General features: G+C 47.7%; 1 protein-coding gene across 3 annotated transcripts in view; it reads right to left on the bottom strand.

Moving 5' to 3' along the window:
- The window catches only part of PRPSAP1 (phosphoribosyl pyrophosphate synthetase associated protein 1), a 51,966-nt gene that overhangs the window by 23,974 nt on the left and 13,705 nt on the right, over positions 1–14,287 (bottom strand). For 2 of the 3 annotated variants that reach the window (XM_067021290.1, XM_067021289.1), the window contains exons 2-5: positions 11,299–11,607; positions 6,618–8,103; positions 4,116–4,168; positions 1,552–1,618 (exon numbers count right to left, since the gene is read on the bottom strand). In XM_067021290.1, the coding sequence (XP_066877391.1) occupies positions 1,552–1,618; positions 4,116–4,168; positions 6,618–6,787 (290 nt within the window). In that variant the 5' untranslated portion in view covers positions 6,788–8,103; positions 11,299–11,607. The remainder of the gene's footprint in view (positions 1–1,551; positions 1,619–4,115; positions 4,169–6,617; positions 8,104–11,298; positions 11,608–14,287) is intronic. The other variant, XM_059048109.2, reaches the window with a different exon arrangement.

Raw genomic sequence — 14,287 nt, 5'->3', positions numbered from 1 at the left:
GCACAGGGCGAGGTATAGGGGAAGGGGTGCAGAGCTTCCACGCCCTTTCTGGGTGTACCACCCCCTAGCACCTCCACGTCTTCAGCAACCCAGAAGCTCTCCGAACCCAGTCCTTTTGGTTTTTTATAGAGGCTTCATTATACAGGCACAACTGATCAAATCATTGGCCACTGGCGACTGATTCAACTTCCAGCCCCTCTCCCCTCCCCGGAGATGGGGGGGGGGCTGGGCTGAAAGTACCAACCCTCTAATCACAAGTCTGGTTACCCTGGCAACAGCCCCCATCCTGTGTTTATCCAGGGGCTTTCCAAAAATCACCTCACTCACATAACTCAGGTGTAACTGAAAGGGGCTTGTTCTGAATAACAAAAGATACCTTTACTGCTCTTATCACTTAGGATATTCCAAGGGTTTTAGGAGCTCTGTGCCAGGAAAGGAAAACCAGATACATATTTCTTATCATAAATCACAGTATCACAGAGGCCAACAAGAGCTGCCATGTAGGACACATAAGGATTAAAAATGATACGTGTAAAGCGTCCACACCCTGCTGGCAGCCAGTGCCTTGTTTATTACTAACAGGGTCTCAGGAATCTAAACCGATCAAGAGACACTCATGATCTACCGACCCCATTCCCAGTGAGGGGCTGAGAGGAGATAACCCCACAAGGAAGTTCATGCTCAGGTATGCAAGGATTCCCCCAGGGCCAGTCCTCCCACCCTGAGGGAAGGAGTGGTAGATGGTATCTGTGATAGATGGGCTAGAGACTGGGCCACTGCGCAAAATAAAACCCACCATTTAACAACAACAAAGGCTTTCCAAGACAGCTGAGCGGACAGACACTGGCCTAGGTTCCTGCAAATGGAGGTAGAATATTTTTGTCCTTGAGGAGTTGAAAGCTTGGAGAAGATGATCAAGTAAACAATAACAGGGGCTTCCGTGGTGGCGAAGTGGTTAAGAATCCGCCTGCCAATGCAGGGGACCAGGGTTCGAGCCCTGGTCCAGGAAGACCCCCCACATGCCGTGGAGCAACTAAGCCCATGAACCACAACTACTGAGCCTGCGCCCTAGAGCCCATGAGCCACAACTACTGAACCCACGTGCCACAACTACTGAAGCCCACACACCTAGAGCCCATGCTCCACAAGAGAAGCCACCACAATGAGAAGCCCTCGCACTGCATCAAAGTAGCCCCCACTCGCCACAACTACAGAAAGCCTGCATGCAGCAACGAAGACCCAACACAGCCAATAAATAAATAAATAGAAATTTTTTTTTTAAAGTAAACAATTACAGTTAAGTATAGTGTGACAAGCATGGCAGGAATTCCAAAAGACTATATATATATACATATATGTATATAGAGAGAGACACACACACACACATATATATAGACCCACACATATATATAGTATTTTGGAAAGCATTTAATGTGCAAACACATTTATAATTTAAAGAAAATGGAATTGTTGTTCATATGAAAAGATAATAAGTTATATCACTAAGCTTTTTAGAGGAAGAGGGATAAATAAAGTAGTGCTGACTCTTACCTGGGTATTGTCTGTATAATGAAAATATCTTGGCCACGAACAGATTCTTTTATTTCAACTCTTGTTTCTGAAAAATAAAAATGTTCTGCAGTTTGAAGAAAAGCTCTTCATGGTGCAATAATTAGGCAGCAATTGGAGGGAGTAAAGGTGAGTCTAAACCACTGCTTTGCTTAGCGCACCAAAATAAATTCTTAAGAGATCTCGGAATGGCATGTACTTACGTAAAAAATAGTCAAGCTAAGGGGAGAATAAGCCAAAAATAGACTAGAAGGCAAAAGCAACAAACAAGCGTACGTAAAATCTCAGGGTCCAGAAAAGAATATCCGTCACTAAATAAACACAAGGTGCTTAGGGAAAAGTATAGAGCGAATAAAGAGGCCCAAAGTTAATATCCTTATTATTCTTTTAACAAAGGCCGATGCCTCCTCTGTTCCAGGCCCCGAGTTGGGGTCCCAAAGTGGGGGACCTGGACCAAAGGGACAAAGACTGACTCAGGAGAGACAATGCAATGCCAAAGGCTGGCAAACTCTCCAGGCCAATGTGCAGGAGAAAGACTAGCCATGATAAAAGAGAAAGAGGCCTGGGAACGATGGCCTCGCTGCAGGCTGGAACATACAGTGAGGAAAGGAGTACGGAACACGCAAAGATGTGGGGCAGAGTGGGGCTGCCGCTGTGCGCTCGGAAACACAGTGCGAGAGGAGAAGGAGACAGAGAGGAGCTCCGGGAGCTGACCGGGACCACACCACGCAGGAGTCTGGATTTTATTCCAAGGGGTGACAGCAGAGCCACTGGAGGACTCGTGGGATCACTGGCTACTGTGTGAAGACGACGGTGGCAAAGCAAGAAGGGCTGCTTGCGGGGAGCCACTCCAGGTGCTTCTGAAGGAGTCCAGGCAAGCGACAGGTGGTGGGCTGGACCAGAGCAGCTGCAGTGGAGGTAGGGAGAGGCAGGCAGGTCTCAGGTGGATTCTTGAATCAGAGCGCACAAGACGTGCTGACAGACGTGATGAAGGACGAAGCAGGTGAGGTGGGCAGAACTCAGACCCCAAAGGGCCCCACGTGATTGCCCAGGAGACTGGACCATGGCCTATATGATTTTAAACAGCAGGAAGTATAAATGTTTGCATTTTGGAAATATCCTGATGGAGGGGAGTAGAACAGACTAGAGAGGTTGAAAATGGAGGTAAGAAGACCTGTTAAGAAGCTACTCTGACAGCATGAGAGAGAGCTAGGAGGCCTGGAACAGGGATGGGAGGATGGAGAAAAAGGTCTTCCCTAAACCACCGTCTTTTCCTCCAGCGCTTCATTTATGAGAAACCCAAATGCCATCACAATGAAGGAAATTCATTACTGTTAAATAGGCTATCTCACCTATCTGCACTCATCTTCAGGTTTTTAAATACCAGCATCTCCTGACTTGTCCTGGCAGGAAAATTTCTCAAGTCACCAAGTTAAAAGTTGTGAGTGTAGAAGCTGGATGAAGGGTTTCTGGGGGTTAATTATAACACACGTGTAACTTATACACACCGCGGGCATGTGTGCTTTCCATTACTACCCATTAAACTTTCTTTCCCTCTTCCAATACTTTGCTTTATTAGCTCCCCAAACATCAATTTTGTCCTGTTAAGCTAGTGATACCATAGACAGTTATACCTTGGAAAGAGAAAAGTACAAAAACATGAATCCAAGGCCTTCAACTTTGCAAAAATAATTCCAAATTATTTTTATACGAACTCATCTTTGCAATGAGTGATGACATTATACTCTGGAACCCACGGCGGGTGGGGCGGGGTTATGATGCTGCTGCATTCCTGGGACACTGGCTATCAACAAGTGCCTTCAAGCAATATCATTTAATGTTCCAGCTCTCCCCAGAAACCCAGGCGGCGGCAAAAATGGGAGACCAACCCAGGGTGAGTGTCGACAAGACTTGAGAGAAAAAAATGAGAGATAAAACTAACTCAAGGAAGTTTTTAAAATAAGTCATTACTATCTAGTACCGATTGCACTTAATGCCATTTGATGGCCTAATGAAACAGATAAACGTAAAAAGTACTTATCAAATACAGCACAATATGGAAGAAAAAACTTACTCTCTACGTCGCTCCTTTTTCTCATTCTAAAATGACAGGATATTTGCATTATCTTGGAACAGGAGGAAAGGAGACTTTTAAGGAGGAGCAAAGAAGTCAAGATTTAGAGGGATGAACGGAATGCCCTCTGCCCCAACTGTTAAAACAGAAACGCATTTCTTCGTTAAACATGATTAACATTCGCCTTTTAAAAACATGCCAGCCGATTAAACAGAGTTTAGAGAATTAAGGATGTTTAAGAAATACGTTTAGGGCTTCCCTGATGGCGCAGTGGTTGAGAGTCCGCCTGCCCATGCAGAAGACGCGGGTTCGTGCCCCGGTCCGGAGGATCCCACGTGCCGCGAAGCGGCTGGGCCCGTGAGCCATGGCCGCTGCGCCTGCGCGTCCGGACCCTGTGCTCCGCGACGGGAGAGGCCGCAGCAGTGAGAGGCCCGCGTACCGCAAAAAAAAAAAAAAAAAAAGTTTAACTTACCTCCATTGGTCTCTTGATAAACCACAGACTTCCCCAATTCAGCACCAAGACGCCTAAAGGGAGGGGGAGGGGGAGGCAATTAAGAACACTTTAAAAAACTCCAGTTCACAGGCATGTGTTTAACAAAAAGACTACAATAACTACACCAGCATTCTTTTACCAAAAAAAAAAAAAAAAAAAAAAAATTTTAGAAAATTTAATTCATTAAGAACTAAAACCTGCTGTCACTGCACAAGCAGCTTCCAGCGCTCACCAATCTGTAACTGCTTTACTGGGAAGAGCCCACAACCAAAGTTTAGTGTCTGGTTCCATTGTTTTTTTGAATAATAATTGTCTTGGAACATCAATACCCAACAAATATGTGGTTACTAGCAATAACTCCAAAAAACACAAGCCCAAGGTAAATGCCTCAATTGTCGAAAGCGTTATAGACTTCAGAGCCATTAAGCAAATGCAGTGTGAATCTTGTCTGGATCCTGATTAGAACAAACCAAATGTAAAAATCCATTTTGGGGACAACTAGGAAATATGAACAAGGACTAGATACTAGATATTAAGGAATTAATGGTAGGTTTTTGTTTGTTTTCAGTTCTTATCAGTTAGCATTACCATTTTTATGAGTGAAATGATATAAGGGTGGAATCTCTTTAAAAACACTCCAACCGGTGTACAACAGAATATTATTCAGCCTTAAAAAAGGAATGAAATTCTGGTACATGCTACAATACAGATGAACCTTGAAAAAATGATTCTAAGTAAAATAAGTCAGACACAAAAGTACAAATATCGCATGATTCCATTTATAGGAAGTACCTAGAAGAGGCACATTCACAGTCACACAAAGTAGAACAGAGGTTACCGGGGTCTGGGAGTAGGGGGAATGGAGAGTTAGTGCTTAAAGGGTACGGAGTTTCTGTTTGAAACTATTAAAAGACCTGGAAATGAATAGTGGTGATAATCACACAACACTGTGAATGTACTTAATGCCAGTGAATTGCACACTTAAAAGTGGTTAAAACTTAAAACTTTTCTGGAACACACTGTTCAAGAACCAAATATAAAAACAAAAAAGCAAAACCATTGACTATTTAAATCTGCCCCCCTCCCTCTGCTTTCTCTTAGCAAGGTCACTGTGGTAAATCTGACCCAAAATAAACAAACACAAGCTTTATACTTAAAATTAGTATTTGAATTGGCCTCAAAAAGAAAGACAAATAATCAGAGGTTAGAAATAGAAACTAGGTATAGATTGCAAAAGGATTGTTTGGTTTTTTTTTTTACACTCTTCTAATCTCATTCAAAACTCTAACCGAAAAGAACATAGGCATTACTGAGAAAATATGACTAAAGTTTCCCCTTTCTTCTACATTTTCATTTAGAATTTTAAAATATCTTCATGCCATTAATTATCAACTCTGAAAAACCCACAGAACTCTAATGTAAGTTGTTTAAAATGTGAAAATGACTTTAAAAGTTAAAAGACAAGCTTATTTATTTTATAACAAGTTTATTTGCAAAGGGCTCAAAAGGCTCTTCCTTTACACTAGGGTTCTGGCATTCTTCACAACAGCCAACTAGAAAAGAGGCCATTTAGTAAACATGTATTATTCAGAGGGCCACTATGAGCCTCTGCTCTGCTAGATGCTTGATCTACATTATTTTTTTCATGCTCACAATGTTCTGGGTCCAACAGATGGAATTATCCCTATTTTACCAATGAAGTTCAGGAAAATCAAATCTCTTGCCCAGGGCAAGACTGGCAAGGCCTTCAGACCCCAAAGGCCACTTGAGGCCAGAGGCTTCCTTAGGTGAAAAAGACAAGGAAAGGCAAAGACTTAGACTGATGGAATCTAACTGACTTACAAAATACGGTTAGACCATGGTTTCTATCACCAACTCCGACAAATCTCCTCCCCTAGGGTTGCCCAGTTCTCCCTGTCCATCCTGTCCGCAAGGGTGCACCTTGCGCCTCGCGGGTCTTCCACCTGCAAGGCCCTCCTGCCGCCCCCACCTACTGCACCCGCCCCGTCCGTCCCCAGCGTTGTAACTACGTGCGGGCCTCCGTCTCCTCGGGGAGACTTGGGAATGGCGATGACCAGCTTCAGAGGTCAACCCCAACCGTGTGAAAGGGAGCCAGACCCAGAGCCCCTCTCTCCAAAGCGCTAATCCAGCGGTTACAGAATCCTCACCACCGCCTGGGAGGTGGGAGTGGGGAGCCGAAAGCAGGGCGAGCGGTCCAACGACCCGGGGGTGGGGAGAAGCCAGCAAGAGTCAGACGAACGCTTTTCAGCTGCAGAACTGGGGGTGGGGGGTGGGGGGGTGATCCTCTGTCACCTCCAAGGGTTTGTCCAGACCTGAAATGGCAGGATTCTGCGACTCCCTCCCCCAAGACGCTGGACGATGGGGCCAAATTACCCCTTGCCCGGGTCGGGGGACGTGGAGGCGATAAGGAGCAAGGACCGTCTCCCGGGAAGGGCCCCTCGGGACATCCCCGCCCCTTACTCGGTGATGCGCTTGGCCAGCTCGGTGCAGGCAGCCGTGGAGTTGGCCGAGAAGACTCGGTAGCCGGTGCGGGCGGCGTTCATGGCCGGGCGGGCGGCGGGGCAGGCTCGCAGGGCGCGGAAAGTGGAGGACACGGACAGCGGGGGCAGCAGCAGCAGCTTCTTGGGCATCGTCCGGCCCGGGAGCGCAGTTACAGCCGGCCCGCGGCGGGGCTGCACGGGGGAGCGGTAGGCCCGCGTAGGGAAGGAACCGAGAAACCCGGCACAGGAGGGAAGAGGTCAGAGACCCCCACCCTCCTCGTACAAAAGACTACTACGGGCTCCGGCGCCACCAGAGCTCGCCCCGACCTGCGCCGCAGCCACCTCAAAGCCAGTGACGACGGCACCGCCCACTCCGGGAATCGAAAAGGCGCGGCTAGAGCGCCCGCACAGTCACCATCTCAGATGAGGGCAGGGCGGTGGGCAATTCTCTACAAGCTTTTTTTCCGAGGGAAGCATCAAGGATTCATTCCGCCGCCTGATCTTGTCGCTCCACGGGAGTTCTTTTGCTCTCATCTTCTTGGGTGGTGCAGCCTGACTTGGTAGTGGTGCCAGCCTTTCCAACTTTTCCGCCAGGATCCAAAATGTCAGCCTCCGAGGTGGCTGACGATCTAGCTCTTCGCCTCCATGATAACACAGCGCTAGAGCCCTGCGAGGCGCATGCGCCGCGCTAGGCTGGGCTTGCTTTGAAAAGTGGAGGGCGGGGTTATTTCCGGGTGGTTGCCTGGGATACTAAAATGCCCAAAAGGTGGTGTACTCCTGAGCCTGATCTTTATTCCCCAAACTCCAAACTTGCATCTGCACGTAAGGCAAGGCTCTCTGAACGAGTCAAGGCACTCCTGCCAGTCTTTGCTCTCAATCAGAAAAGCCTTTATTCCTCCCCTTCCGTGTGCTCCAGTCCCTTAAAGACCCACTCACGTGACATCTGCTCCACTGAGTCTTTCTAGATACTTCAACCACAGCAAGCCGCCCTCGCCCGCTGGGCGGTACCGTGCATGGCACCATGTATAGTTAGTTCTATTTTTATTTAGCTTTGTGAACATCTGTCTTCCTGACTAGGTTGTAAGTCCTCCTAGGGCAAGATCGTATGTCACTTAGTTCTTCGTATTTCCCGGTGTCCAGGTCAGTGTTATGGGTTCCAGAGGCACGCAATCAATACCTGTTGAATGAGGTCCAAGAAGTAAAGGGCAGGGAAGCATTTGAGTCACTAGTTATCAGTTGCCTCAGGATTGGGGAGGGAAGCTGATCTCCTGCTTCTCCACCTTCTGAGGACTTTGCCTGTTGTGACATTGGGCCTGAGGGAGCAATTGATTGTGACTCTTGTGTCATGAAGCCTCACAAGCTTGAAGTTTCAGGATTTGGAAATTGAACTGCCCCAGGGCCTGTAGCAGCCTGACCCACATTCCAGCTGGCTCTCCAGAATTACTGATGCACCCATCTCCTCTCTCCTAGAGCAGGTGAAAAAGAAAAAGAAAGAAAGAAAAGAAAGAAGGAAAGGAAAAAAGCAAATGGGCTATGGGGTAAATAGCTTAGACCAAATTATTTACCTGTACACAAGTTCAGCCGATGGACCAAGCCATAAACCATGTTACCTTCTAAAACTAAAGGAAACCACTTCCCTTCACATTTTCCATATAGATATATTTTTTCCATATATATATCCCACAGAACCCCTCAAACCTTAATATACCCCAAACTAAACCCATCTTCATTTTCTCAGTTCTCTCCAAACTGCACCTGCTCCTCTATTCCCTCTGTGAGTAAACATAACGTGAGGTTCCCAGTCAGTAAGTCTCAGGAGAATCCTTGACTCTTTCCTTTCTCTCACTTTCTACATCTATCCATTTATCCATCTATTAACATTTACTGAGCACCTACTGTTTGCCAGGCCCGTTTTAGTTGTTTGGGATACTTTACAGGGGAAAAAAAAAAAGACAAAAATTCCTACCCTGGAGAGGTACACCTAGCAGGGGGAGAGCAATTTTAAAATAAACATAATAATTTAGTAAATGATGTAGTGTGTTAGAAGTTGTATTTGTTTCCTATTGCTGTGGTTACAAATTACCACCAAGTGGCTTAAAACAACACACACACAATCTTAGTTCTGGAGGTCAAAAGTCCTAAAATCAAGGTGTTGGCAGGCTGATTTCCCTCTGGATGTTCTGGAAGAAAATCCATTTCCTTGCCTTTTCCACTCTCTAGAGGCCACTTCTCTCCTTGGCTAGTGGTCCCCAACCTCCATTTTCAAAATCAGCAGCCTAGCATCCTCAAATCTCTCTCTCTCTGATCTTTGCTTCCATTCACATATCCTTACCCACTCTGACACCCTCGCCTCCCTCTTATTAAAAACTTTTGTGTGGGGGCTTCCCTGGTGGCGCAGTGGTTGGGAGTCCGCCTGCCGATGCAGGGGATACGGGTTCGTGCCCCGGTCCGGGAGGATCCCACATGCCGCGGAGCGGCTGGGCCCGTGAGCCATGGCCGCTGAGCCTGCGCGTCCGGAGCCTGTGCCCCGCAGCGGGAGAGGCCACAACAGTGAGAGGCCCGCATACCACAAAAAAAAAAAAAAAAAAAAAAAAAAAACTTTTGTGGGGGCTTCCCTGGTGGCACAGTGGTTGAGAATCTGCCTGCCAATGCAGGGGACGCGGGTTCAAGCCCTGATCTGGGAGGATCCCACATGCCGTGGAGCAATTGGGCCCGTGAGCCACAGCTACTGAGCCTGCGCATCTGGAGCCTGTGCTCTCCAGCGAGAGGCCACGACAGTGAGAGGCCCGCACACCGCGATGAAGAGTGGCCCCTGCTTGCTGCAACTAGAGAAAGCCCTCACACAGAAACGAAGACCCAACACAGCCATAAATAAATAAATAAATTTATTTTTGAAAAGTCTTTTGTGGTTTTTAATAAGAAGTCCTCCCACCTTCTTCACCCTGCTGTGGGTCTCTCACTAGGATTAATCATCAATTTCTCTAATAAGAAATCACAAAATTTAAGATTGGAAGTATTCACCTTCACCAAGCCTCAATGTCTAAGTTCCTACAAACTTCCCTTATTTCTCCACTGATAAGATAGGGAAGAAGGGTCATAAAAGATGAATTTGGGATAACCATTTGGGAGCTACTTATGAGAAACAGCTGCCCTCACAGGTTGGCTCAGGCATGGAGGGAGGCGCTGGGATTTAGGCACAGAATGTCATGGGAAGCGCCCTCAGGCTATGCATTTAGTCTCAGCCTGGCATCAAGAATTACAGAACCAAAAAAAAAAAAAGAATTACAGAACCATGCTCTATTTTAACATGAAGCTTCATAAAAAAATGAACATTTAGATTACACTGTTGGAAGTTTTCCCACTTTATGACCTATGTATAATAATCTGTGTGGCACTAGGATGGCTCACAAAATGTATCTGAGAGAAGAAGGTACCCTAGTGACCTCCTGGTGCCTGGCACATGGTAGGGGCTCTACTTGTATCTGTGGACCCAACGAGTGATGCAGAGAACAGCTATTTTTTTAAATATATAATGTATTATTTTTATTGATTTATTTTTGGCTGCTACTGGGTCTTCGTTGCTGCGCGTGGGCTTTCTCTAGTTGCAGCGAGCGGGGGCTGCTCTTCATTGCGGTGTGCAGGCTTCTCGTTGCGGTGGCTTCTCTTGTTGCGGAGCACGGGCTCTAGGCGCGCGGGCTTCAGTAGTTGCGGTGCGTGGGCTCAGTAGTTGTGGCTCGCGGGCTCTAGAGAGCTCTAGGTGTGCGGGCTTCAGTAGTTGTGGCTCACGGGCTTAGTTGCTCCACAGCATGTGGGATCTTCCTGGACCAGGGCTTGAACCCGTGTGCCCTGCATTGGCAGGCGGATTCTTAACCACTGTGCCACCAGAGAAGCCCCAGAGAACTGCTATTGATCTCGTATCTCAGTCAGGGGCCTCCCAACTGGCCTCATTCTTTCACATTCCGTCCTTCCTTCCCTCCAGTATCTCTTAGTCCACCCTCTACATACACACAGCAGATCCCCTGGTTAATAGCCTCCAGGGCTTTCCACGGTTTATAAGCCCAAACTCCTTAGCCTGATATGGCCTGAGTCTCCCTCTCCATCTCCCTGCTTTCTCCAGGCCACGCCCTAGGTCTGTGGCTTTCTGAGCTGTTTGCCATTTGCTGAAAATGACATGGCTTTGTTTTGTTTTGTTTTGTTTTGCCACGCCATGCAGCATCTTAGTTCCCCCACCAGGGATTAAACCTGTGCGGCCTGTAGTGGAAACGCAGAGTCTTAACCACTGGACCACCAAGGAAGTCCCAACATGGTTTTTTTTTTTTTTTTTTTTTTTTCCCCCGACATGGTTTTTTATGTCTGAGAATCTTTGTAATTTTCACTGTGATTTCTTCTTTGTCCTGTGAATTGTTAGAAGTGTGCTGCATGATTTCTAAACTTCGGGAAATTTCTAGAGCTCTATTATTGATTTCTAATTTAATTCCACTTTGTGAGAGAACACACCCTAAGTGAATTCAATCCTCTGCTATGTGATGGCCCGGCACGTGATCTATGTAGGTAAATGCCCTATATGCACCTGAAAAGAATATGTGTTCTACAGTTTGGGGGTGCATGTTTTACGTCTGTTGGTTAGATCGTTTGTTACTTGTAGTCAAATTCTCTATTACCTTAATTATTTTTCATCTGCTTGTTCTCTGATTGTGGAGTTTTTAATTTTTCCTTTGAGCTCTTCAACATTTGCTTTCTAAATAGATAGATATCATGTCGGTTCTGTTTCTTCTCTGGAGAACCCTGACCAATACAGGGTCTGGACTGAGTAGAAAGACGTGTCTGCTCATTTTGCAAAGAATGTGTTTTTTGCCGTTTGAAGTGAGACGTCTCTTGCTCAGTTCCAGTTATTTTTGTTGTTGTTGTTTTTAAAATGTTTCTCTATAAAACAGGCTGATACTTGAGGCTCCCAACCTGCTGGACATTTCCTGCAAAAACAAAGACAGCTCTGCTCAGTGCAAGGTGACATTTCCATATTCAACCCAATTTCAGTTTTCAAGTTATCCAAAAAAAAAAAAATCCTGTTGCTCACTGGGCTGCAGGTTCAGCATGAGTTATGGAAATATAATCTCCTCTCTTCTAAAAACAAGAAGAGAAAGCACAGGTTCAGATTTGGCACGAAGAATGGTCCGAGAAGGAGCAGAGAAGACAAAGAGGGGTGTGTTTAGAGTGGCTCAGCCTTGTCCCTGGGGAATGAATTATTTGGAAGACAAGGTCAGTCTTTGCAACAAAGGAGAACATTTTCGGCAAGGATTCAGAAGTGTGGCTTCCACGGTGCACTACTCCGACACGAACTTTGGAAAAATATGAGACTTTTCCCTGTTCTCGTTCCCTGAACAGGCCCAAGCAAGCTGAGACTGGATGATCTTTAGTTCTAAAAATAATACCGACTTGGATCTCTAAGCTGATTCTCTCCATAGGACACCAGAAACCATGCTGGGGGCGAGGGCAAAATACCGGGCAGACAGAGGTGAGCGCGCTGGGAGTGACCCTTCCCAGCTTCAGCAAGGGCAGTGGTAGAGAGCAGCTGCCCTGCCGGCCGCTGGAAAGTCTGAAATGGAATCCAGCATGGAGTCTCAGGAGGACAGAACCTCTTCTGTCATGGGGTTTTCAGGAACTCTTGGTGGAGGCCTTTGGAGGCATTTCAGGGTATCACCGATACCCACACCTCGCTGAAGACTCTGATTCCAGGTGAGACCATGCTGCCTCCTAGAACCTTCTAGAGTCTGCCAAACAGGAGACATCTATCTCCTCACCCGTATCTCCAGATTTACAGCAGCACTGGCAAGATGGGCTCATAGGGAAAGACATGGAAGGAAGAAAAAGGCCAGGGGGAGTCAGGGCTGAGAAGATAGAAGGTTAAACATTAAGGAGACAGGTTACAACAAATCATGGACCAAAATAATTCAGAAATTTTGTAAGGTTCCTGGCTCAAGTGTCCTAAGTGTGTCAGGTTCAAGGGGATCCAGGCTCTCTACTAGCTAAAACCCCCCACATGATACAAATATCCAAAAATAGCTCTCGTCCATCCACAAACGGGAACATTATGTGGTCACTTAATGCCCCAGCTACGCCGACTCACTGTCAGCAGTGAGACGCTGCAGCGTGTGTAGATGAGTGTTATCTCGGGAGCCAGGCTCTCGGAGCCCACTCTTAACAGCTGTGTGATCCCGAACAAACGACTATGTCTCCCTTTGCCTCAGTTTACTCCCCTGTAAAGTGGGGATAATAATAATTAGTGAGTTAATACATGTCAAACAGAACAAGGTCTGGCACGTATGAGCTATTAGGTGAAGGGAGATGGGAAATGTTTATACATATTTATTAGGTCAGAGGCAACCAGGAAGACAAACCACGTTCTTTCTTTCTTTTTTTTTTTTGGCCGTGCCTAGCAGCTTGTGGGAATTCCCAACACATTCATTATTTTAACAAACAATTTAATATAGAGAATTGGTTAAATGGGTATTGCAAGATAGAAGCGGCAGAAAGCCGACACTGGGAGACCACAGGAAGCAGCTACCCGACCCCCATGAACCAAGAGGACAGGTTGGGATTATGGGATTCTAGAAGCCTGGAGGAGGGGGTCCCACGGAGCTGGGACTCGGATCTCTGGCGAGGAGGCACTGCCCAGCTGGTGCGGTACCTCTGAGAGGCACAGAGGCTGGTTCTGGGAGCGCAGGGACACTGGAGCCTGGAACCAGATGTCACCATTGCCAGGGGGCTGCTCTCGTGACCAAGGCGCAGACAGGAAGCAGCGGCCCTTTCTCCCCTTCCAGCCGTGCGGGCCTCACTAGCTCCCCTGGCGGCAGAGGCTGGAAGGGAGCGGCCGCAGAGGAGAAACGGGGTTCGCAGAGTCGCAGCAGCAAGCATCACGGAGCTGCGTGCGGTCCCCACTCGAAGCACCGCCCCTCCTCTCCTTCCCCACAGCCTCAGGACAGCGGATTGGAGGAGGAAGAGGGTGGGGGTGCCAAAGGCCAGAGGTTTAGAGGCAAGCCTGAACGCCAGTGTGGCCACAAGAGGGAGAAAGCAGGGCAGGCTGGCGTGTGGGTTTTAGCATCGGAGAAGGCGTGGTGGTCCAGCCGCGACCACGAGAGCTGGGGCTGAGGTCAGACGCGGATCAAGATCATTCTAGGTCAGAGAGAGGTTATGGCAGGCGTCCAACTCCCAGAACCTAATGTTTACGCGTTCTCAGAACTCGGAGCCAAGAAGATCGCGAGCGGGGCACAGAGACGTCAGGAGTAGGCAACAGCAGAGGGGGCATTCAGAGGGGTGAGCCCAGTAGCAGAGGGTCAGAACAGGGAGGGCTCTGCAGGAGGAAGAGAGGTGCTCTGGAGGCCGCCTGAGGAGCTGGTAGGGCTACACCAGTGGCGGGGGGGGGGGGGGGCGGCAGGAGGCAGGGCTCCGTGGCCCCTGAGGGGGCAGCTCTGGAGTCAGACAGACCTGGACTCAGTCCTGTTCTGCTGGTTCACCTGGGAGAGTCCGTCAACCTGCACCTGCGTTTCTTCATCTGTGGAACGGTGATCACAATAATACCTGCCTGGGGGTGGTGGTGAGGACTAAATGAGATGATGCACGTGTGACAAGGTGGAGGGAGGTACTTGCCTGGCA

The sequence above is a fragment of the Kogia breviceps genome, chromosome 19 (genome assembly GCF_026419965.1).
Source record: "Kogia breviceps isolate mKogBre1 chromosome 19, mKogBre1 haplotype 1, whole genome shotgun sequence".
Classification (NCBI taxonomy): Eukaryota; Metazoa; Chordata; class Mammalia; order Artiodactyla; family Physeteridae; genus Kogia; species Kogia breviceps.
This window is presented reverse-complemented; position numbering and strand designations above follow the sequence as displayed.